At 45.1% G+C, this 22,490-nt stretch overlaps 1 protein-coding gene and 1 long non-coding RNA gene across 4 annotated transcripts in view; one reads left to right on the top strand and one right to left on the bottom strand.

Moving 5' to 3' along the window:
- Positions 1–22,490, top strand: part of LOC115162477 (collagen alpha-1(XII) chain-like) — a 68,016-nt gene that overhangs the window by 26,057 nt on the left and 19,469 nt on the right. For 2 of the 3 annotated variants that reach the window (XM_029713811.1, XM_029713812.1), the window contains exons 15-42: positions 395–661; positions 977–1,169; positions 2,454–2,575; positions 5,906–6,055; positions 6,225–6,344; positions 6,723–6,887; positions 7,159–7,305; positions 8,071–8,210; positions 8,867–8,996; positions 9,700–9,845; positions 10,333–10,462; positions 10,638–10,774; positions 12,544–12,673; positions 12,834–12,973; positions 13,148–13,280; positions 13,411–13,434; positions 13,629–13,768; positions 15,486–15,615; positions 15,890–16,029; positions 16,259–16,388; positions 17,962–18,104; positions 19,785–19,914; positions 20,013–20,155; positions 20,319–20,448; positions 20,955–21,074; positions 21,245–21,391; positions 21,484–21,600; positions 22,331–22,483. In XM_029713811.1, the coding sequence (XP_029569671.1) occupies positions 395–661; positions 977–1,169; positions 2,454–2,575; positions 5,906–6,055; positions 6,225–6,344; positions 6,723–6,887; positions 7,159–7,305; positions 8,071–8,210; positions 8,867–8,996; positions 9,700–9,845; positions 10,333–10,462; positions 10,638–10,774; positions 12,544–12,673; positions 12,834–12,973; positions 13,148–13,280; positions 13,411–13,434; positions 13,629–13,768; positions 15,486–15,615; positions 15,890–16,029; positions 16,259–16,388; positions 17,962–18,104; positions 19,785–19,914; positions 20,013–20,155; positions 20,319–20,448; positions 20,955–21,074; positions 21,245–21,391; positions 21,484–21,600; positions 22,331–22,483 (3,897 nt within the window). The remainder of the gene's footprint in view (positions 1–394; positions 662–976; positions 1,170–2,453; positions 2,576–5,905; positions 6,056–6,224; positions 6,345–6,722; positions 6,888–7,158; positions 7,306–8,070; positions 8,211–8,866; positions 8,997–9,699; positions 9,846–10,332; positions 10,463–10,637; positions 10,775–12,543; positions 12,674–12,833; positions 12,974–13,147; positions 13,281–13,410; positions 13,435–13,628; positions 13,769–15,485; positions 15,616–15,889; positions 16,030–16,258; positions 16,389–17,961; positions 18,105–19,784; positions 19,915–20,012; positions 20,156–20,318; positions 20,449–20,954; positions 21,075–21,244; positions 21,392–21,483; positions 21,601–22,330; positions 22,484–22,490) is intronic. The other variant, XM_029713813.1, reaches the window with a different exon arrangement.
- On the bottom strand, positions 12,902–15,936 carry LOC115162479 (uncharacterized). The gene is made up of 4 exons (XR_003869562.1): positions 15,789–15,936; positions 15,121–15,239; positions 13,105–13,258; positions 12,902–13,012 (listed from the first exon to the last, which is right to left on the bottom strand). It is a non-coding gene; the product is annotated as an uncharacterized LOC115162479 (long non-coding RNA).

Here is a 22,490-nt window from a genome sequence, read left to right as displayed (position 1 = left end):
GAAGTCTAGCTGTCTGAATATTTTCCTGAGCTCGTTAAGGGTTTTGACAATTCACACTTGTCCTTCCTGCACCAAAAACATACTGGGGTCATAGTATGGAAATCTGTACAGTGGGTCTGGTCAGTGTATGTTCCGACTGGGAAATAAAACAATGTTTGGGTGGATCTGTGTTCACAAGCGTATGAAAACTGAACCGATACCTCAGTAAAAATCTCAGAGCTAACCAAGCATGTCAATGTTTAGATTGCCCACAAGCAGTTATGGCTTTGTACCGTTTGGAAATGTAGACAGCAATTTGGCATGCATTTGAATTCTGCTCTCTGCTCAAACTCAAACACACCATGATACTGTTATCAAGCATTGGTGTTTAATTTTCTTTCTTTTGTGCTCCCAGTGTCTGCAGCCGGAAAAGTTGTGGTGGTTTCAGAGGAGACGGAGAAGAGCATGAAGGTCACTTGGCAGCCTGCACCCGGAAACGTTGTCAACTACCGGGTGACGTACAAGCCAACGTCGGGAGGGCGACAGCTGGCCGCCAAGGTGCCTGGTGGTACCACCAACACCATCCTGAGACGCTTAATGCCCATGACCACCTACGATATCACAGTGCTGCCTGTGTACAAGCAGGGAGAAGGAAAAGCAAGGCAAGGAGTAGGAACCACACGTACGTTGGTCTATCATTAACCACAACTGAACTGTACTCTGTGCTGCTTGCGTTAGCTTAGGGGAGTCCTGTGCAGTAGCTAGTCGCTGGAGGGTTATGCAGACTTGTATCATGTACTCATCATCAATCATCATCAACTACTAAATCTACGATAGGCCAGGAGAAAATGGGTCTCCAGAGGCCGCTAAGAACTAGCATTTTACCTGTAATAATCTAATGTTTAGCCTGAAGTTTAGCCTAATTTTACTTCCACTTTATAGTCATTTGCTTATATAGTCATCTGCTTATATCAAATCTTCATGTTCTCTGTTCCAGTGTCACCGTACAAAGCCCCTAGAAACTTGCAGACCTCTGAGCCTGCTAGGACCAGTTTCAGAGTGACCTGGGACCCCGCTCCAGGGGAAGTCAAGGGCTACAAAGTCACTTTCCACCCCTTTGGAAATGATATAGACCTGGGAGAGCTGCTGGTCGGACCCTATGACAACACTGTGGTTCTGGAGGAGCTCAGGTAGCTCTATCTTTGGAATGTAAAGTACAGTGCATTCGGAAAGTATTCAGACCCCTTGACTTTTTCAAAATTTTGTTAGGTTACAGCCTTATTCCAAAATGAATTAATTTAAACCGGTTTTGCACATTTTTGTTAATTTATAAAAAATAGAACACTGAAATATCACATTTACATGAGTATTCAGACCCTTTACTCAGTTCTTTGTTGAAGCACCTTTGCCAGCGATTACAGTCTTCTTGGGTATGACGCTACAACCTTGGCCCACCTGTATTTGGTGAGTTTCTCCCATTCTTCTCTGCAGATCCTCTCAAAATCTTGTTTCTCATGGTCTGAGAGTCCTTTAGGTGCCTTTTGGCAAACTCCAAGCAGGCTGTCATGTGCCTTTTACTGAGGAGTGGCTTCCTTCTGGTCACTCTACCATAAAGGCCTGTTTGGTGGAGTGCTGCAGAGGTGGTTGTCCTTCTGGAAGGTTCTCCCATCTCCACAAAGAAACTCTAGAGCTCTGTCAGAGTGACCATCGGGTTATTGGTCACCTCCCTGACCAAGGCCCTTCTCGCCTGATTGCTCAGTTTGACTGGGCGGCCAGCTCTAGGAAGAGTCTTGGTGGTTCCAAACTTCTTCCATTGAAGAATGACGGAGGCCACTGTGTTCTTGGGGACCTTCAATTTTGGCACCCTTTCCCAGATCTGTGCCTTGACACAATCCTGTCTCGGAGCTCTACGAACAATTCCTTCGACCTCATGGCTTGGTTTTTGCTCTGACATGCACTATCAACTTTGGGACCTTGTATAGACAGGTGTGTGCCTTTCCAAATCATGTCCAATCAATTGAATTTACCACACGTAGACTCCAATCAAGTTGTAGAAACATTTCAAGGATGATCAATGGAAACAGGATGACCCTGAGCTCAATTTCGAGTCTCATAGCAAAGGGTCTGAATACTTATGTAAATAAGGTATAATTCTGTTTTTCTAAAAATCAGTTTTTACATTGTCATTATGGGGTATTGTGTGTAGATTGCTGAGGAATTGTTTTTATTTAATCCATTTTAGAATAAGGCTGTAAATGTAACAAAATGTGAAAAAAGTGAAGGAGTCTGAATACTTTCCGAATGCACAGTATATCAGATGGTTTGTCACAGTTACTGTATTGCCTTGCAAAGATAGTTTGAACTATGCTGCTTTTTCATTCGTTCGCCAGTTTGTTGTCAGTCATTTCTCTCAGACAAACTGACAAACTTGTCGAGATGAATGAAGTGTAACTGATTCAGGTTTTTTCTCACAGGGCTGGTACCAAGTACACAGTGAGTGTGTTTGGGATGTTCGAGGGGGGAGAGAGCCAGCCATTGGCTGGTGAGGAGAAGACCACTCTCTCTGACGCCCCTGAACCACCACTGTATGATGGAGGTAATGCCTCCTCTCAAACTCCTCCTACATGATTAATCATATAGCCAGCAACACCAGCCACACAGCACTTTTTACACAAGAGACGACACTGTAAAGTACTGTATTCACCTTATGCCCAGCCAATTAACAGGCACGGCAGCCATGTTGAAAAGTAAAAGGTCATGCATAAGGTGAATATTAGTCTGTAGGAATCGTATAAACAAGCTGTGATCCATTTTATAGAGGCAAAAGTGAAACAACACATTTTCCTCAAAGAACTCAACAGCCCTACCCACTGGGCACACACTGGTTGAATCAACGTTGTTTCACCGAAATGTGTCAATGTTTTGTGAAGTGGAAAATACATTGGATTTAAAAAAAAGTCATCAACCAGCGTTGTAAAGATTGAAATTAAGGCTCACCTTCTACTTAAATACCTGACTAACAGGTTTTAACATCAATCTAATTTCAACATAATCATCAAAACTATGTATACGTTGAAATTGAGTTGAAAATTCCTCATAGAAATGTCCCCAAAAAATGTATTCTATATTCAACATACTGTATATTGGGTGGTTGAAATTCTGTAGAATTTTATAGTTGGTTAGACATTTTATTTGGCCTTGTTTCAATGTTGATAGTAAAATGGTATGTTTGATTCAACGCTACAGTTTTGCTTAACAGTGACTCCTACTGGTTTGTGAAGGGTAATGCACTTCACTGCGAACAAGTCTACCATCCAGATGCCTACCTCTATGTACCCTGCTAAGCTTTGGAAACAAGCTGTGTTCAATTCAACTGAACTATCATGTCAACACATTAAGACACCGGTCAGCTCCATACTCGTTTGTGTAGACTACCTAAATAACATTGACTAGTTTAAAGTAACTCCTCTAACTTTTCTTACACAAGCTGTATGTAAAAGTACACTGAGTGTACAAAACATCAGGAACACCTTCCTAAAATTGAGTTGCACCCACGTTTGCAGTCAGAAGAGCCTCCACAGGGAAGCGTTCCACAGGGATGCTGGCCCATGTTGACTTCAATGCTTCCCACAGTTGTGTCAAGTTGGCTAGATGTCCTTTGGGTGGTGTACCATTCTTGATACATACAGGAAGCTGTTGAGCGTGAAAAACCCAGCAGCGTTGCAGTTCTTAAAGGCACTTACATTTTTTTGCCTTGCCCATTCATCCTCTTAATGGCACGCATACTGTACACAATCCATGTCTCAATTATCTCAAGGCTTTTTACCTGTCTCCTCCCCTTCATCTATACTGATTGAAGTGCATTTAACAGGCTATATCAGTAAGGGATCATAGCTTTTACCTGGATTCACCTGGTCAGTCTATGTCATGGAAAGAGCTTTGTTTTGTACACTCGGTTTATATTTAGAGTGAGTTTGGGGTTATGTTGGTTACGTTGACTGATTTGCTCAACAAAGGACCCCATCATTTCGAACCCAATGTATTTTCAACGTTAATTCCACGTCACAATACGTTGACAAATTACATTGAAACAATGTTGATTCAACCAGTGTATGCCCAGTGGGTAATGACCAATATGATTTTAAATTCCTTTTTTAATCTCCCTCATCATACTTAACAACTTATACAGTACATATATTATTATCATATATATGTTGTTACTTCTGCGGCCATAACCAAAGTGTGGGACATATATCACACTGTCCATTTTTCGTTAGGAAAATCCGTTCTAATCCCTCTCCCCATAAAAACAGATGAGTTGCCCTAAATGCCTTTCCTCAAAGCTAATTGTCTCACCAAATAACAGATGTAACTACTATTCCATCTGTTGGCTGCTCGCTTTTTCATCATTTCGTCACTTTGGGTTCTTTTTTCTTTTTCTGGATCCAGCAGCAGCTAAGAGCAGCAGAATTGACATAAAAAAATCTAATCTGTTTGCAATTATAAATGTTTTACAACCTCACGGGTGTGAGCGCGCGGCACGACACAGGGCAGTGAGTGTTAGGAGAGGAAAGAGAGAGAGGAAAATGTTATGTGTTTTAAGGAAGGCTCCAGAGGCCAGTCCTGACCCTCAGCTGCCTGGAAGGCCTCCTCTAATAGAGAACAGATTCAGTGACAAGACCCTGTCAGTCAGTCACCCACAATAATATCATTTAATAGAGGAGGCAGAAAACCCCTTCTCCACCCCATTACCCCCTTCTCCTCACCCAGTACTCCTCAATTTAATCCCCCATCCCGATCCTGAAGGAGGACTGAGAGTAAGAGAGGAGAGGGGATTAGGTGCACTAAAAGAGCCTAAAGTAATCTGTACATCATCCTCCCTCTCCTTTGAAGATAATTTACAAGAGACAGTCATGAACATTTTTGTCTCCTGGTTTCCACTTTTAAAGTTTTTTTCTTCTTCCTGTAAATAAAAGATAACCTTCTCTTGAGTGACAGATACGTATGTGCTGCAATGCACAAGTTGTAAACCTAACGTTGAATTTATAGTGCCATTAACAGGGACTGGACGTGAATTTATTTACTTGGCGAAATGCATACTGCAGTCAAAGGGCAAACATCTGGCGTGGCCAATAAATCTTCCCCTCTTGTCTCTGTCCGATAGCCTTAGATCATTTTCTTATTGCGACTCACTAAAACAGACTGTAGTCTGAACGGCACACGGTTCAGCCACTCTAGGACCCTCACACTCCGCTGGACATCTGTTTATCTGTGGGTTGCATGGGGAGGGAAAGAGAAGTCTGTAAATCAAACATGTGACAGTGGCAGATTGCTTAATCTGTGTGTTGCTGCCGCACCTGCGGTCTTAACGGACTGCGGACGAGTCCTTCTTCTCATCATGCAGGTGTCCGGAACACAGCGAGAGCTGTGCCAGTGAGGAATGCACAGTAACTCTCACCAAGGAGACCCTCGTTTATATCACATCAGGACGGCTTCTTTTTGTTGTTCCCCGGGAGAGGCTGAGGAGTGGCCAGAGAAGAACACTCCTCAGACACAGAGAGCGAGAGATGGTCTCAGAAGAAAAGAAGACAACCATTATATTGACACCTGGAAATGAAATGTGTGATGATGAAAATGGCTCGTAACCCTGAAAATGGAATAGAAAGTGTTTTTACTGCTTGCTTGTAAAGAGACAGATACAGATGTGTTTGGGAATTCTGTGTGATGTTCTGTGAATCCATGTCAACAATGTCATGTCAATGACCTCTTTCCTTTCCTACTCCTTCACTTCCCTTCTCACTCATGCATTTTGAACACCTCTGCCCTCATAACTCCAGCTGTGTTATACCTGAAACGGCATTATAATAACTAGTGCCCCATCACTGTTCTGTACTGTCTCTCTGACCTGTAACCTCTGACCTCTCAGATGTGGTGTGTAAGACCAAAGCCCGGGCTGATATAGTCCTGCTGGTTGATGGCTCCTGGAGTATCGGTCGTCTGAACTTTAAGACCATCCGCTCCTTCATCTCTCGCATGGTGGGAGTCTTCGACATCAGCCCTGACAGGGTCCAGATTGGTAGGTTAAACCTCAGTGTGCCTGAAGTCTCACAGGACATGCGCATTCCTCCAACCTGCTGCAAATAACACTATTGTGTCTCCACTCTTTAGTCATTTTCTTGGCATGATCATGTTGGAGGGTTATACAAGGCATCTGATCTGACAGAGGCTCCGTGTGTTTCTCTTAGGTCTGGCCCAGTACAGTGGTGACCCCAAGACTGAGTGGCACCTGAACGCCCACAGGACCAGGGCTTCCCTGCTGGAGGCTGTAGCCAACCTGCCCTACAAAGGAGGCAACACCCTCACTGGTACTGTACTCAATCTACAACCACAACCTCCATTCAGAGACTGCTGTATACCGTTAGTCACATTTAAAGGTCTATCATGTTCAAGCTTCTATTGGCTATTTAGACGGCTACTGAAAGAAGTTACAGTTCATAAACTTCAAAATGAGAACTGTGCCTCTGCTTTGGTTGTTGGCGGTTGAGCTGTTTGTGTGATAGCCAGAAGGTGAAGGAAACTGAATTGCATGCTCCATTATGCGAATAAAACTGAGTTGTTCCTAATAAACTTACAATGTATTTTATCATAATCTCCTTGCTCTTTAGCTGCCTTGTTGGAAAGGCCTCTGAGAAATGATTAAACCATATAATCAGTGTGAATAATTGTTTCTGCCCTCGATGCAGGTCTCGCTTTAAACTACATCCTCCAGAACAATTTCAAGGAAAATGTTGGGATGAGACCCAATGCTCGTAAGATCGGAGTGCTGGTCACTGATGGCAAGTCTCAGGATGACATCATTGCCAACTCCCAGAACCTGCGTGACCAGGGCATTGAGCTGTATGCCATTGGTGAGTCTCAGCCATCGTCACTAGGCAGTTTGACCTTTGCTCTATTTTGACTAGGTAGGACATCTGAAGCTCCTTGTATCTATCTCAACTCGAATAATAGCAGTTATCTTTGTCATCTTGAAGTACAGTGTGAATGCTCAAGTTGCCCCAGAATAATTCCTTACACACCTTTGCCATACTCCAATTATCTTCCTCATTAAATATCTGTAATGTATCCTCAACCTGCTCTGAGGGGATAGCTGACTTGATGTCCCTGTTTGACTCCTCCTAGGTGTTAAGAACGCTGATGAGAATGAGCTGAGGTCCATCGCCACCGACCCGGATGAGATCCACATGTACAACGTGGCTGACTTCTCCTTCCTGCTGGACATAGTGGACGACCTGACCAACAACCTCTGTAACAGCGTCAAGGGACCAGGTACATTCAGGCCGGCATTACTGTACATTCCCTGCCGTGACAGTTAAGGATGTCAGTCTAAATAGGCGATGTAGGGTATCCCTCAGTCTTATTACTAATGCCTTCGAGGCTCATATTCACAGTGTCTCAGAATAAAAGTGCTGATCTAGGATCAGTTTTGCATTTAAAATCATAATGAATAAGGTGGGGGGGGGGGGGCAGGGGGGGGCAGGGGGGGCTGGGCCCATATTCTCACAAACCATTTTAGAGTAGGAGTTCTGTTCTAGGATCTGTCCATGTAATCTTAATCATTATGATCTAAAAAGCTAAACTGAGCCTAGATCAGCACTCTTACTTTGAGACTCTTGTGAATACGGGTGATGATCTCTGCAGCCAGCTGTGTTGTGTGAGACTGTAGTTATGTAAACAGGGTTTAGGTCATGGCTAGGGGAGACCCTCAGTAGAGTAGCATGTCTGGTGCACCAGGGGAGACAACACAAGGAGCTTGAAGACCAGCCAACCACTGGAAATAATTTAGAATCTAAAGCCCTCTTTTCCTCACCGATAGTTCATTTTTTCCTCTCTAAAATGAGAAATAGTCTGTTCCTTAATCAAATTCAAAAGCTGTAACTGAATACTATGTAGGATACATTTTTTAGGAAAGGCTTAGACTGTCTATATGTCTGTCTCCTGGATTTTCTGCTAGGGAGCTGTTTCCAGATCTGCGAAAGATGCAATGAGATCCTATGCTTAGGGTTGATTTGACCCCCCTCTTTTCCCTGAAAGGTGGTGGTCCCGATGCGCCCACTGACCTGGTGACCTCGGAGGTGACCCACTACTCGTTCCGTGCCAGCTGGACAGGCCCTGAAGGTCCGGTGGAGAAGTACCGTGTGGAGTACATGACCTTGTCTGGACGCCCTCAGAAGGTTAGTACCCCTAACGTCCACCGTCGACCGGTAACCACGACCAACCCCAAACTCCTCTGCCAATCCCCCTCTATCAGCCTCCCAAACCCCTCTGTCACTCTAACCCTGGGCCTGAGGATGGAAGCAAGTTGTAGTAAAGCCTATGTTCTGTGACTTACTTGGCTGAATAAAGATTAAAGAGATTACATTAGAATTCATCCTTACCCCACACCTAACTTTGACTGCAGGCTATTGGCTCCAGTGTACTAGAATGGGGTAGTCTAGCTGCTAGATCCACTTCCTACTCCTTGGACTCCAATTTCATTTAAAAAGGGTTTTAGTCCAGCTCTCATGGTTTGGTGAGGCAGTGGTCTAGTATGTGATCTGAGTTGTTTTTGTGTTTGACTCTTATAAATAGAAACGCACTCTGGGTTGAAACCGGTAGAGTTTGGTCGGAGTTCTACAACTTAATTTGTGGTTCAATTGAAACCAGACGCATCAACACAGGAAACACTTATAGCCGTAGTTTGTTGTATTGTTTGTCTTGTTTGTCCGCCAACAGAAACAAACCTTTCCAATGCAAGTGAATGGGTTACGCAAAATAGACATTCCAAGTCATTCTCCATACTCCTGCTGTGTTCGCCTGGTTCATGTGCACTCTTGTTGTCTGGTTGTAGATGTTTGTTGATGGCTCAGTGACCACAGCCATGCTGCCCAACCTGAACCCTCTGACTGAGTATCTGGTCAACGTCTACTCTGTCATCGGAGAGGAGAGCAGCGACCCGCTGAAGGGGACTGAAACCACCTGTGAGTCCTGATCTGTTTTTCTGTGTTCTTCTTTGATCCTCTATACCCCCCCCCCCCCCCCCACCAGCACTACACAGCTGATTCAAATAACCAACTCATCATTAAGTTTTGATTATTTGAATTAGCTGTATAGTGCTCGGACAAAAAACAGTCCCAGGACTGAGTTTGAGAAACCCCGCACTGTACTGTACCTGTCCATTACTGTGCTTCAACATACCTGTGTCCCAAACGTAATCCCTGTGGGGTCAACTAATGGACATCTTTGGGACTGTAAAACAAACATTCTTCCAGTATATTTAGCACACCCTGTTCCTGTGATGCTTGTGTGGTCCCTGTGCTCAACATTAAAGAAAGAACAAAACTGTTTTGTTTATGATAGGCTTAAAGACAGCATCATTGCAATAACAAATATATATATATGCGCCCACTCACTCTCTGCAGCGAGAATTAAGTGTTTCTTTAACATTGTTCTTCAGCTTAACTTTATTTGTCCTCTAGAATAGCGTGATTTTATGAAGCAAGTCATTTCTCCATAAAAGCGGCCATAAAATAACTCATTGTTTAGTTCTCACCACATGAAATCTGCATGGCTGCGTCTCACTGCGAACATGCTGTTTTGGGTGGTATTGTGTGCGCGTGTGTGTTTGTGTGCATGTGTGTTTAGAATCTAACAGTGTTCACCTCTCCCTGTTTCCCTGTCCAGTGCCCCTCAGCGCGGTGAGGAAGATGACCATCTACGAGGAGCGTCCCACCACCATGAGGGTGAAGTGGGAGGAGGCAGTGGGCGCCACGGGCTACATGCTGCTCTACAGTGCCATCAATGCCACCGAGCCCTCTGTGGATAAAGAGGTGAGAAGGCCGGGCCAGAGAGAGAGAGAGAGAGAGAGGAGACAGAGAAAGGGACTCCAGGCCAGACCAGCTGTGGAACAGACACAGTCAAAGTCTCCACTACACACACACACACACACACACACACACACACACACACACAGACAGATGCTGCCAATGACCAAATACACCGGTCTCCTGCCAATGTCTCCTGACAGCATGCAGATGTCACAGAGCAGTGATGAGTCACAAAGTGAGCCGAGTCAACAAAACACACAATTATTGAGACTCAGAGGGATGTGAGGATTATTAGCTCACTGTGGCAGGATATTAGTCCCGGAGGTGTCAAATCCAGAGGGTAAGATCGTCTGTAGTATTGGCAACACTTAGATTGTTTCAGCCCACTGTACACCACCACAGATTTGTAATCTGTTCATCTAAACTGCCTGTCTGAATGACAGTAAGCCTTGTAAACTAAGATTTGTTCCGTTATGGTCCTCCCTTGCAGATAAGAGTTGGAGAGGACACGACTGATGTCCAGCTGGTGCAGATGATCCCCAACACGGCTTACACTCTGTCCATCTTCGCCCTGCATGGAGAGTCAGCCAGCGACCCCCTCACCGAGCAAGGAGTCACACGTACGTGCAGTGAAGAATTCCTCTACATTCACATTCATGTTCATGTTTTACTCTCTGTGCTTCATGGACGGTGAAGGACGACAGGTCCTTACTCCTACAGAGTAAACCAGGGCTCCTCACTCCCAAGTTTATAGAACTAAAGTGATTAAATTCTGTCCCTCTGTCCCCTCCATAGTGCCCATGCCCCCTGCTGGAGAGCTGAGGGTCAGAGACGTTACCCACAGCGCCCTGAAGATGAACTGGGACGCGGCACCTGGAGCCGTCCTCAAATACATCATCACCTACAAGCCTGACGAGGGAGAAGCCAAAGAGGTGAGACTCAATGGTCACAATACATCTGTTGGATACAGACGGGAGTGAAAGCAATACTCTGCACCCTAGATAGATACTCCCCCTGGGGCTGAGGTATAGGCCTAACTAGCCCACCTACTGGTGACAGCAGAAACCACCTCCTGTGCTTAGCCCGTTCTCTGTTTATGCCATAATAAGCCATGATAGTGATCCTGGATAGAGAGCTAGCAGATTGATATTGATACTTTTTACAGATCATTTGAGGTATGACATTAGACAGCATAATGGGAAAGGCAGCTGGTGAGAGGGGTATGCCGGGGACCTCTGGGGCTTTGCTATTAGACCGGGTACCTGGTGGAATGATCACACCACTATCGGCAGGAGATGGGGAGAGCAGGTCCCTGCCTCGCATCCTGGGGTATAAATCACATGGAGGTACGCAAATCACATGTTCCTCCATTGGACTTAAGAGATGAAAAACACATCCACGCGTCTGATTGGGATGCGGTGGAGGGGAGGGGAGCGGTGGCTAACCTCATGCCCAGAAAGTGGCAGCGGTCTGGGCTAGATGATGGATGATGACGCAGGCCTGGATTAGCAGCTCCAGCGCTGTTCCTGACACTGAGAAAACAGGAAGGGCTCTTCTTCTGCATCCAAGAAAGAACGTTTGCTGTGGATTTATGATCCAGAGCCCCTCGCAAAGAAGTTTCTCCCCGAACAACTCTGAATGCAAAAACAATAAGCCAAAAGAAAGACAGAGATTTCGGACTAAGGAACATTAGGAATGGGGTGATCATGAGATTCCAGCAGTGGTGGAAAAAGTACTCAATTCTCATACTTGAGTAAAACTAAAGATATCTTAATAGAAAATGACTCAAGTAAAAGTGAAAGTCACCCAGTAAAATACTACTTGAGTAAAAGTCTAAAAGTATTTGGTATTAAATATACTTATGTATCAAAAGTAAAAGTATGAATAATTTAAAATTCCTTACATTAAGCAAACCAGACGGCACAATTTAAAACGTTTAAATTTTTATTTACGGATAGCCAGGGTCACACTCCAACACTCAGACATAATTTAAAAACAAAGCATTTGTGTTTAGTGAGTCTGCCAGATCAGAGGCAGTAGGGATGACCAGGCATGTTCTCTTGATAAGAGTGCGAATTGGACTATTTTCTATCCTGCTAAGCATTCAAAATGTAATGAGTACTTTTGGGTGTCAATGTATAGATTAAAAAGTACATCATTTTCTTTACCAATGCAGTGAAGTAAAAAAATATAAATAGTAAAGCAAAGTACAGATGCCCCCAAAAAGTTGTACTTTAATGTATTTTTATTTAAGTACTTTACACCACTGGATTCCTTTGGCATGAAAAGCAATGGAGAAGTTAATGGTGCATTTTGAAGAAACAAAAACATACTACTGCTTCTACTTTGACAGAATATATGTTTTGTTCATTGTTTATCCCTCTCCACCTCTGGATGTGCCGGGGATTTAAAGATTTCCTGTGAAGGAAGTGAAGTTTACAGACTGTCTCGCCGGATGTTTACAAGGTCGCCCAGAGTTCTCTCACAGATTCTTTGGAATTCATCATTGAGACCAGAATGAGACTTTGGAAGCCATTCAACGTGGCCTTGATGACAACATTATTACTCATTATTACTAACCTTAACCCTTCATTTACAAAAAAAAGTAGTCATTCAGCTGTTGATACGAGCACGCTTTAAAACCTAATATCTGTGACACAAAGAAGCTTGATTTTAACAAGGATGTTTTCTTGGTCTGCAGCTTGAAGTGGGAGGAGGTGTGACCGCCAAAGCTCTGGACAACCTCATCTCTCAGACTGAGTATGACCTTGCTGTTACACCCATCTACGACGAGGGAGCTGGCAACCCCATGCTCAACACAGCCATCACAGGTACAGTACAGTTACACAGCTTAGTACAGGGTTAACACACTGGGGTTACACTCCATGGAAGTCCTACTCACTACTATACAGTAGGTAAGGCCTGACCAGGAAAAACATTATTGATGGCATGGCAATCTCACCAATATCATTTCCCCTTTCTTCTGTCTAGATGTTGTTCCTGCTCCTAAGAACCTGCGTTTCTCTGAGGTGACCCAGACCAGCTTCAGAGCCCACTGGGACTATGGGGCCCCTGATGTGGCCCTCTACCGTATCGGCTGGACCAAGAAGGGAGAAACCAACTTCCAATATGTAAGAGCACTAGCATTACTGGTTCTCATCTTTTAATACCTGTCGAATGAGGCAAAACATTAGGCAACAAATGTCAACAAACCCTTACAAGCACAAAGCATTTGATGGCTTTGGGTAGTTTAAAGTCTTACTGGTGTTCTAGCTCCTTAAGGTCCATTGTGTTGTGTCTCCCAGGCCATCCTGAACAGTGATGAGACCAGTAATGTGTTGGAGAACCTAGAGCCAGACACTCTGTACGACGTGTCCGTCACCGCCATCTACCCCGACGAGTCTGAGAGTGAAGACCTGCTTGGCAGCCAGAGAACATGTAAGACAAGTCCATCATCTAATCTAATGCCATCGCAATACATCAATCAAGATACATAGTTGTTGATTCCCATCAATGCCTGATCAGATTTACTAATAAGAGCTCATTATATTTATTTTTCTCTTGCCAGTGTCCAAGGTCATCATCACCCCTGGTAAGTTTGTTTGTTGCAATCAAGCAAAACCCATACAGCACTCAGAGAGAGCATGCATTTGAATCAAATACATTCCATTTTGTTCAGCAAATTTTACACAGGTGATCACAATCCAGAAGGTAAAATGTGAAGATGATCTGTGTTGGTTGGATGTGTGTTTAAGTGGTTGTTTATGTCGTTGTGTTCGTTCCCAGCACCCACAGGCCCTCCCCAGAACCTGCAGGTGTTCAATGCCACCACCACCACTCTGACCGTCAAGTGGGACCACGCCCCTGGTCGTGTCCAGAACTACAAGATCACATACGTCCCCACCGCCGGAGGCAAGACCCAGTCGGTAAGAACCAGCCAGTAGCCACATGGCTCAGCTTAAGCATCACAGTCCCAAGTCCCAAGTCCCAAGCCTTTCATAGTGCTAACGTCATTGTTTAATTCTAACCATCCTCTGGATGATGAAAGGAAAAGGATCATGTCCATGGAGGCCTTGTAGCACGACACACAATCACCTTGTTTGTGTGATAGAAAGATCATATAAACCTATGAGAGTCTCCCACCGAAATCCCCCCAGTAAAACATCAAGATGACAGGGTACATTTTAGGAGCACATGTGGGTCAGGGACATTGACCAGAGCCTCAGGGGAGTGAGTGTTATCAGTGAGGAAAGTGGGAGAGGTGGAGGAGGGGGGAGAGATGGAATGCCGGGTTGTGGGTGGATGTGTGTGTGTGTGTGTGTGTGTGTGTCTGCGTGTGTGTGTGTGTTTATGTAACAGGACGGGAGTGTGGTACCAGGGGTCGTTGACCTCAGACTGTTACAGGGTTACACAATGCTGTCTGGCCTTGCTGCTGCTCCACTCTAGAGCTGGATAGTAGTTTAGTCAGACAGACTTCTTTCATCAGGCCAGATGTTTAGGCGCTTAGCGTTTGTGTGATGTAAAGGCACACAAAGAGAAAGAGATACAGTAAATGGGTGGAGGCAGTTTGAGATGTTTTCTCTCTCTTATCAGACTTGTCTGTAATGTATGATAGGTCTACCATGTTGGAGTTCAAGGGTAGCTAGCGTAATGCAAGTTATTTGTCCATTCAGAGTTTCCATTGCAATGCGAGATGGAATGTTTTCCATTTTTTAATTAGAGGAGGGGAAACCTAGTTCTGTCCAGCGGCCATCCGTCCACCGGTTTCTGCGATGATGTCACACGCTAAACGTTGAGGCATTGTTGAAAAGCTGGAAGCTAATGAGCCACGCTCAGCCAAGTGTTTCTGGTTCACTGACAGCTTTTCAACAAGTATGGCGAGCTCAGTAGGCCGCGCTTTGTTTAATTTGTGACAACAGGTCTGTGTAGGAAATGGGAGACACACGCTCCATGCTTGTGTACAAGGAAAATTGTCTTGGTGCCAAATAACATGACTTCCATCATACAGTTTCCCATTGCCTGCTGATAAGCGTTTTCCCCAGGCAACACAAAGCATAACTTGAAAACCCACACTCACGCACACACACAGAGTTTACTGAGTCAGCCGTCTCTGTGAGGCGATGCAACCCAGAAGTGTTCCTTTCAATACAGTGTCTCCCTGGTAAAGAAAAAAAAAACTATGCACTAAATTCACCACTCATACCTCTAAGACAACACATCCCACTGGAGAATATGACTAAAATGAATGAGTAAAATGTAAAATGTAGAATAGATTTACCTTGGCTCTTACAACAACAAAGTGCAAAAATGCTCGCTGCATCCTCGGACAAAAATGTTGACAGTCTGCTATTGCTCAACCCGAATTCTTTCGATCAAGTTGCTGACACTGACAGAAAACTGTCAAGGGAGAGAAGATAGAATCAGAGGCATCCACATCCAATGAGAAAATAAATCTATTTTTTCCTGTTCATGTCTTCTGTGGCCACGCTGAAGAAATGATTTGATGCATTTGTAATCTGAAGGGAATATATGAACCCTTCATGGTTGATCCAATAGTTTAAAAATGAGTCAGCCCTTAGGCCCTTAGTGCAATCATTGACCAGGTGAGAACAGTAATTTTAATCTGTCTTCATCCCCCAACAGACGCAGATCGGAGGGAAGAAGAACACGGTGCTTCTTCCCAAGCTGACCCCTGACACTCCCTACTCCATCACCGTTGCAGCCATCTACGGCAGCGGGGAGAGCGAGGACATCTCTGGCATCGGAAAGACAAGTGAGTGACCTTGCTGTGGCCTGTCGAAGGCCTTCGTGATTACGTCATGTTCCCTTTTGGCCTCTCAGCTGCACCTACCCGCCCTCAGGGAACCTGGGTTACATTTGATGCCTAGATGAAGATGTTAAAGATGCCCTGAATACTGTCTTAGTAAAACATAGATTCACACCTACCATATGCCATGTCTGTACCGCCACATGCATTTGAACATCAGAACCTCAGGGTCCTCATTCCACATAGTATGAATCCGATGGCCTCCCTTCTCTCTCTCCAGAGCCTCTGGGAGGAGTGAGGAACCTCCAGGTCACTGACCCCACCACCAGCACCCTGAACGTCCAATGGGAGGCTGCCGAGGGCAACGTCCGCCAGTACAAGATCTACTATGTACCTGCTGCTGGAGGAGCTGAGGATGTGGTAGGCTGAGCCACCTCTAACCAATCACTACTGAATTTCACCATGGAATGCACACACATCCGTTATCAAATCCATGATCTACTGCTAAACGCATACTACACTGATACTTGGCATATTCACTCAGAGAGTCAAACACACATGCAGAATTACTGTTCCTTTACCAGACGTTTTATGTCAGATCAGCTCTGTGTAGCTAGTATGACTGTTGTGTGGGTATGTGTATTCACAGTCCCAAGTCTCTGGTACTACCACCAGCGCTGTGCTGAAGAACCTGATGTCTGACACCCTCTACACCGTCACTGTGGTCCCTGTCTACCCCCCTGGAGAGGGCAAACGCATGTCTGAGAATGGCAAGACACGTGAGTCCACGTACAGGTTTACTGTGAGGATGGTTAATGTTCTGTAGTACAGCTTCAACAACCCTTTTCTCATGGTAATTGTCATGCTATACCATGGTCACTCTGGAATGTAATGAAGAACCGGTGTTCAATACAGCATGATTATATTTCCACCATTATTAGTTCAGAATTTCCTGAGGAGAAGATTGTACAGTATGCTAAAGGCTACAAAATCAGATTACGAGTTGGGATTTTGTTTCGTCGTTCTTTGAGTGCTGGCTTATCTGTAGAGCATACACCCCCGGGCCTTGTATTGGCTTGCTTACTCCTTATGCCAGTAAACTCTTGGATGTGCCCAAAATATGTCCCAGTCTTATTGTACCTGAATTTTCCTCATAAAATAACCCCTTTTATATCTGAAGGAAATGCCCAAAATATCTAACATGGTTTGCTTCTCATCTGTTTACAGCTGAAATATCCACTTCAATGCTTGATAGAGGGATTCACTGTAGACACTATATTTAGTTTATTAGCTGTTTTCCTTTCAGTTTTGAACACTTTCTCCCACAATTATAAGGCCTCCCCTCAGTGTGACTCAGTCTTTTGTGGTCTGATTGCACAGCAAAGGAATTCCTCTGCGTTGGCAACAGTAGTGGTGTCTCCAGCCTTACGGTAATGGGGTGGTTGTAATGCCTGGTTGTGGTGGTGGTAGCCCGGGGGGGGGGGGGGGACATTCAACTCAGCAGTCTGGTTATATTTATGTCATTACTGTTACTGGAACCCTTATTAACCCCCCCATCAGAACGTACCCCAGAGGTCACCGAGCAATGATAGCGTTGAAGCTTTTGATCTCTATCAGAAGTGTGGGACTCTACATCTGCATTCTTAATTCTCAGTGGAATCTATGTCTCTTCAGGCAATCTGACAAATGCTATTAATCAAACTTAACAGATACATTTTACCGTGGCCTTGGGTCATCTCGTTCAATTTCAGTGATTGATGTATTGCTCTGACAGAGGCTATCGACATGGACTACCCATTGATGATGTGCTTTCAGGGTGAAGTCCTTTCATTCTTTGTCTCTGGCCAATACTGTCTGGTCTCTAAGTAAAGAAGCTCGCCATGTACTTCCCACTCTGTCTTTATGAGGGTACATTGCTGAGTGGTACAAAGACTGGAAACATCTGCTTTAGTTTTAAAGGCAATTTTCAGAGGGCTACAGACCTTCTCTCCTCTTCTTCTGAGCAACCGTTAGCTACTGTAGGTACTATAGTGCTGTTTACTGAAGGTGTACAGTGTAAAGCTGATGTATGTTTTGAGCAGAGTCTGTGTGGTATTGAAGACTGGCCAACTATGTTGTGTTTTGCTGCAGTTTTAATGGTTGAGTCAACTTGTATGTATTGTACACAGGCCCGGTGAAAGCTTTGATTGCTTCAAGGCGAACATTCCCTAGTGTCTCATTCAGGCACCAATAAATCTTTAGTCAGACTCTCTAATTGATGTTTTCAGCTGCTGTTCTCAACCCAACTCTCTTATTTTCCCCCTCTCCCCTGTCCCTCTATCCGTCCCTCCATCTCTGTGTCTCTCTCTATAGTGGAGCGTATTCCAGTGAGGAACATCCAAGTCTTCGGCCCCACCACTAACACCCTGAACGTACGCTGGGAGCCCGCCTCTGGCGAGGTCGTGCAGTACAGGGTTGTCTACGCCCCCCTGAGTGGCACCAAGCCCTCCGAGTCGGTGAGTCACCACCAAGGAGACCCACAGGGCCTCTGATTGATCCCGCCCCAGGTCAGAGGTCAAATGTTAGAGTCCAGGGACTTGGGGTGTGTGCAAGGGTGGCCGAGTCCAACGCTTCATTTCATTTGCAGCACTAGAGCTCTTTGGGAAGGAACAGAATGGAACAACATCAAGCTCAACCTCGCCCCTGACTTACTGTTAGTAAAAGAAAGCTCTCTCTGTCTGTGCTCCACATGGACTCTCTCTCTGGTGGCAGTTTTATTTAACAGTCTAGAACTGGTTTAAGGTGAGATGTTCATGTTCATTAATTAAAACAGGAAACCCCGTCTGGGCTTTTTCCCTCCTTATCTGGCATGGCTGTGCCCACCTCTCTGGAGTTATAAAGTATGTATGGTGAAGCCCCACAAACAACTAATAGAGCGTTACTTGACACCGCGCAAACAGCCACATCTGTGAGAAGCATTGAGACACTGAGACCCTGTTTTTATTTAAAGTCAAAGAACATTTGTTCTTTGAAGAGTGATGTTGTTCCATTTTATTGATAGCTAGAGGTGCTCTCGTTTTTTTTAATAAAGTCATCACATTTTGTTTCTTGGGGAATATTATGATGGACTCAGGGCTGGGCTTTTCCAGTGCCAGAGCCAGCTTTCCGCGTCAGCATGTGGCCAGTGTCACGACCTACCATCAAATTGAACACTGGGAGATTTGGTGTATGCTTAACCAGATTAGGAAAGCAGCTTTGTAATATTGGGTTTACCTCTTGAGAGGAATATGTTGCTATTAAACCCAGAGCAGAGACCGAAGTAAGGGTTTGATGACGCTCGTCAAAAACAGTCATGTGAAGCAGAGAGATAGAAAAATCACACATTGAGCATGATGCAATGGTGCTTTGGGTCAGAAGTGAGAGTGAAACCAGATGGCTGTGGACAGGACTCCTGTATATTTTGTATAGTATGTGACTCTAGGTGACTAGGACATGGCAGGTAGATGAGAAGAGACTAGTTTCCCTTTGAGATCATGTTGGCAAGACACAGACAAGTGGGGTCTGGTATCCAGTATGGGTGAACAAACACAGACACACGCAGACGACTGACACACACAGTCAGATAGGTCATAAGAGCCAGGCAGTAAGCAACTATCAGCACATTACGTTAGTTACTCAGTGTGTTATTTCCCTGACTGTCTGGATGGGTCCTACATCATTGACATCAAAGCATACTTTTGTTCCCCCTTTCAGTGAGCACTGAGCAGTGACAACTCAAGAGGTTGTTGAGTGAGGTGAGGACGAGCTGTCAGGGTTGTCACATTAAACAGCTGTCAGGCTGGGAGGGTCATAGCTGCCAGGACCATGCGGGTCATAACAGCATAATGGCATGCTTGTTGTTTTCCCCATACAGCTGACACATTTTTAAAACAGGAAGTACTCCTCCCTGATCTGGATGTTGCAGTGTAGGCTAGCCTAACTGATCACTGTTCTTCTACAGATCTCCTTGATATTACTGTTCATTCTAGTCTTGATCAGTGTTTTTCTAGTTTTCAGGATTTCAAACATGTGGATACGAGGGTAGTAGTTTCATTGAATCCATCCCCCTGTAAGGCCTGCTGTTTGCTTCATCCTCCCATTGGGCCCAGTCCTTCAGCATTGACTCCTGTGTCTCTGTCCTCTCTCTCCCTATTCAGATCCTGGTTCCTGGGACATCCACCACCACCCTGCTAGAGCAGCTGGTCCCAGACACGTCCTACAACGTGGGAGTGGTCGCCATCTATACTGACGGAGAAGGACCTCCGGCCGAAGACAAGGGCAAAACACGTAAGATCCACTAAATCATACATAAGATCCTGTGGCCTTTATCCACGTTCACCTATTCGCTTGCTATCGTGCTAACTTCCTTATTATCCCGGTCCCAGTTCCCCGCAGTGGCCCAAGGAACATGCGTGTGTATGATGCCACCACCAGCTCTCTGACTGTGGCATGGGAACATGCTGAAGGTCCAGTGCAGCAGTACAAGATCACCTATGCCCCCACCACTGGAGACCCCATTGAGGAGCACGTAAGCACCCATATTGCTGATTTGTCTAATGAAATTCTCATCAAACACCACCAAAGTTGTATGTGGCCCAAGGCACGTGTGGCCAGAAGTCCTTATTTATCCACTGTTTGAAGTACCTGTAGTTTCAAATAGTCACGCAGTGTCCTGCTTGTATGTCCTGTAGACTATGGTTCCTGGGAACAGAAATACTGTCATCCTGCCCAACCTGGATCCAGACACTCCCTATAAGATCAACGTGCAGGCCATCTACCTCGATGGACCAGGAGGAGATCTGGATGGAGACGGACACACAGGTATGCTAGCACATTGTATGCTTGGTCCTCTATGCAACATGATAGAATAACAGACCCACACGGCGCTCCACAAACGCACAGTTATTACATACTGGAAGTCATAGTCGCACGCACGCACGCACGCACGCACGCACACACACACACACACACACACACACACACACACACACACACACACACACAAAGTTAATGGAGAGAAAGAATTCCCAGTAGAGGAGTTGTATAAACTCAGCCACTGATTATTATCCTAGATCTGAGAAACAATAGAAACTGCATGACTTGGCTTCAGCTCAGTCTGCCTGTTGGTGCCAGAGACGTGAACTGGCTGTCCTCCAATGGGAGATCTCATACGGGAGCTGCCCAATACCCAGTCTCATTTCCCCTAACAAATTACACCACATCAAAGCAAATACATAGCTTAGGATCGCATGGCTATGATATTCATGTTAAAAGCGTTTAAATATGTTGTTAATATGTTTTGGATGTCTGTGTTTCCTTCCCCACAGTTGGCATGCTGGGGCCTCAGAACCTGAGAGTGTCAGATGAGTGGTACACTCGCTTCAGAGTGTCCTGGGACCCCGCCCCGTCCAGAGTGGTGGGCTACAAACTGGTCTACTCACCTGCAGGTCAGATAGCTACTGTTCTATTCTATTCAGCCGTGAAAGAACATTGTCCGACGACAAATCACTTGACTTGCTTAATATGCCTATCCTGCTAAAGAAAGTCACATATCTTTTGAAGATGTGATTGCTTGCCTGCTGTTATTGACCTGGAGTGTCCCTGTCTGTGCTTGCAGGTACTGATCAGACCATGGAGACTTTCGTTGGAGATGTGACCACCTACCAGCTGCACAACCTGCAGTCAGGAACCACCTATGACCTCAAGGTGTTGGCCCAGTATGACGCTGGCCTTAGCGGACCTCTCATTGGACAAGGAACCACACGTAAGTGATTGATTGGTTGTTTGATTGTTTTGGTTGATCACATGGTTGATTGATTGGTTAGTTGATTGATTGACTGTTCCTGTCTTTCACAGTGTACCTGAACATCACTGACCTAACCACCTACAATGTTGGTTATGACACCTTCTGCATGAGATGGACCCCGCATAGGGCTGCCACTTCCTACAGACTCAAACTGAATCCCTTCGACTGTAAGTACTATTCCTGGCTGGGAGCCAGACAAGGCTGGTGGGAGGAGCTATAGGAGGACAGGCTTATTGTAATGGCTGGTATGGAATAAATGGAACAGAGTCAAACATGTGGTTTCCATATGTTTATGTGTTGGATACCGTTCCATTATTCCGTCCCAGCCATTACAATAAGCCCGTCCTCCTGTAGCTCCTCCCTCCAACCTCCTCTGCTGGGAGCCCATTCATAACATTGATCCCAATGGGAGAGGATTGTTTCTATACATTAGCTCTTGTTTTATATTTATTTCAGAATGTCTACTGTCGATCAGATATGTAGCCAAAGTTACCAACCTATCACAAAGGTGTAGTTGATAAAATGACTTAAGAATGTTAGATAATTGTATTTTATTTATGCCCACTGATCCATCTGTTTCTCATTAACCCTCCGACGCTAGAGTTCTGTAAGAGGAAAAAAGATGGGAAGAAATGTTGGAATATTTAAGTCTGTTTACAGTATGGTAGCCATTATAGATGGAAGCAGTGCACTTTGCCACATTAAGTGAATTCTTGTTTATTTGAAAGGGTATCTGTTGAATAACAGAAATCACTGTGTAAGCCCACTGCTGCCTCAGTCCAAGCGCTACAGTACCATCACTGGCTGTAACCCCTTTGAGGGAATACGTTTAGTGTGTATGGGGATAAATCAGCTGATCCACTACCGATGTGGGTAACTCTTTCCTCTTCCCTGCAGCCTCTAACAAGGGAGCTCAGGAGACCACCATTACTGGGTCTGAGAGCCATTACTGCTGGGACGGCCTGACTCCTGACGCCCTTTACAACGCCACAGTGTACACACAGACCCCGAACCTGGAGGGGCCCGGAGTCAGCGTCAAGGAGAGGACGCGTAAGAA

This window comes from Salmo trutta, chromosome 25, assembly GCF_901001165.1.
Source record: "Salmo trutta chromosome 25, fSalTru1.1, whole genome shotgun sequence".
Taxonomy (NCBI): domain Eukaryota; kingdom Metazoa; phylum Chordata; class Actinopteri; order Salmoniformes; family Salmonidae; genus Salmo; species Salmo trutta.
The sequence above is the reverse complement of the archived record's forward strand: the minus strand, read 5'-3'. Positions and strand labels throughout refer to the sequence as shown.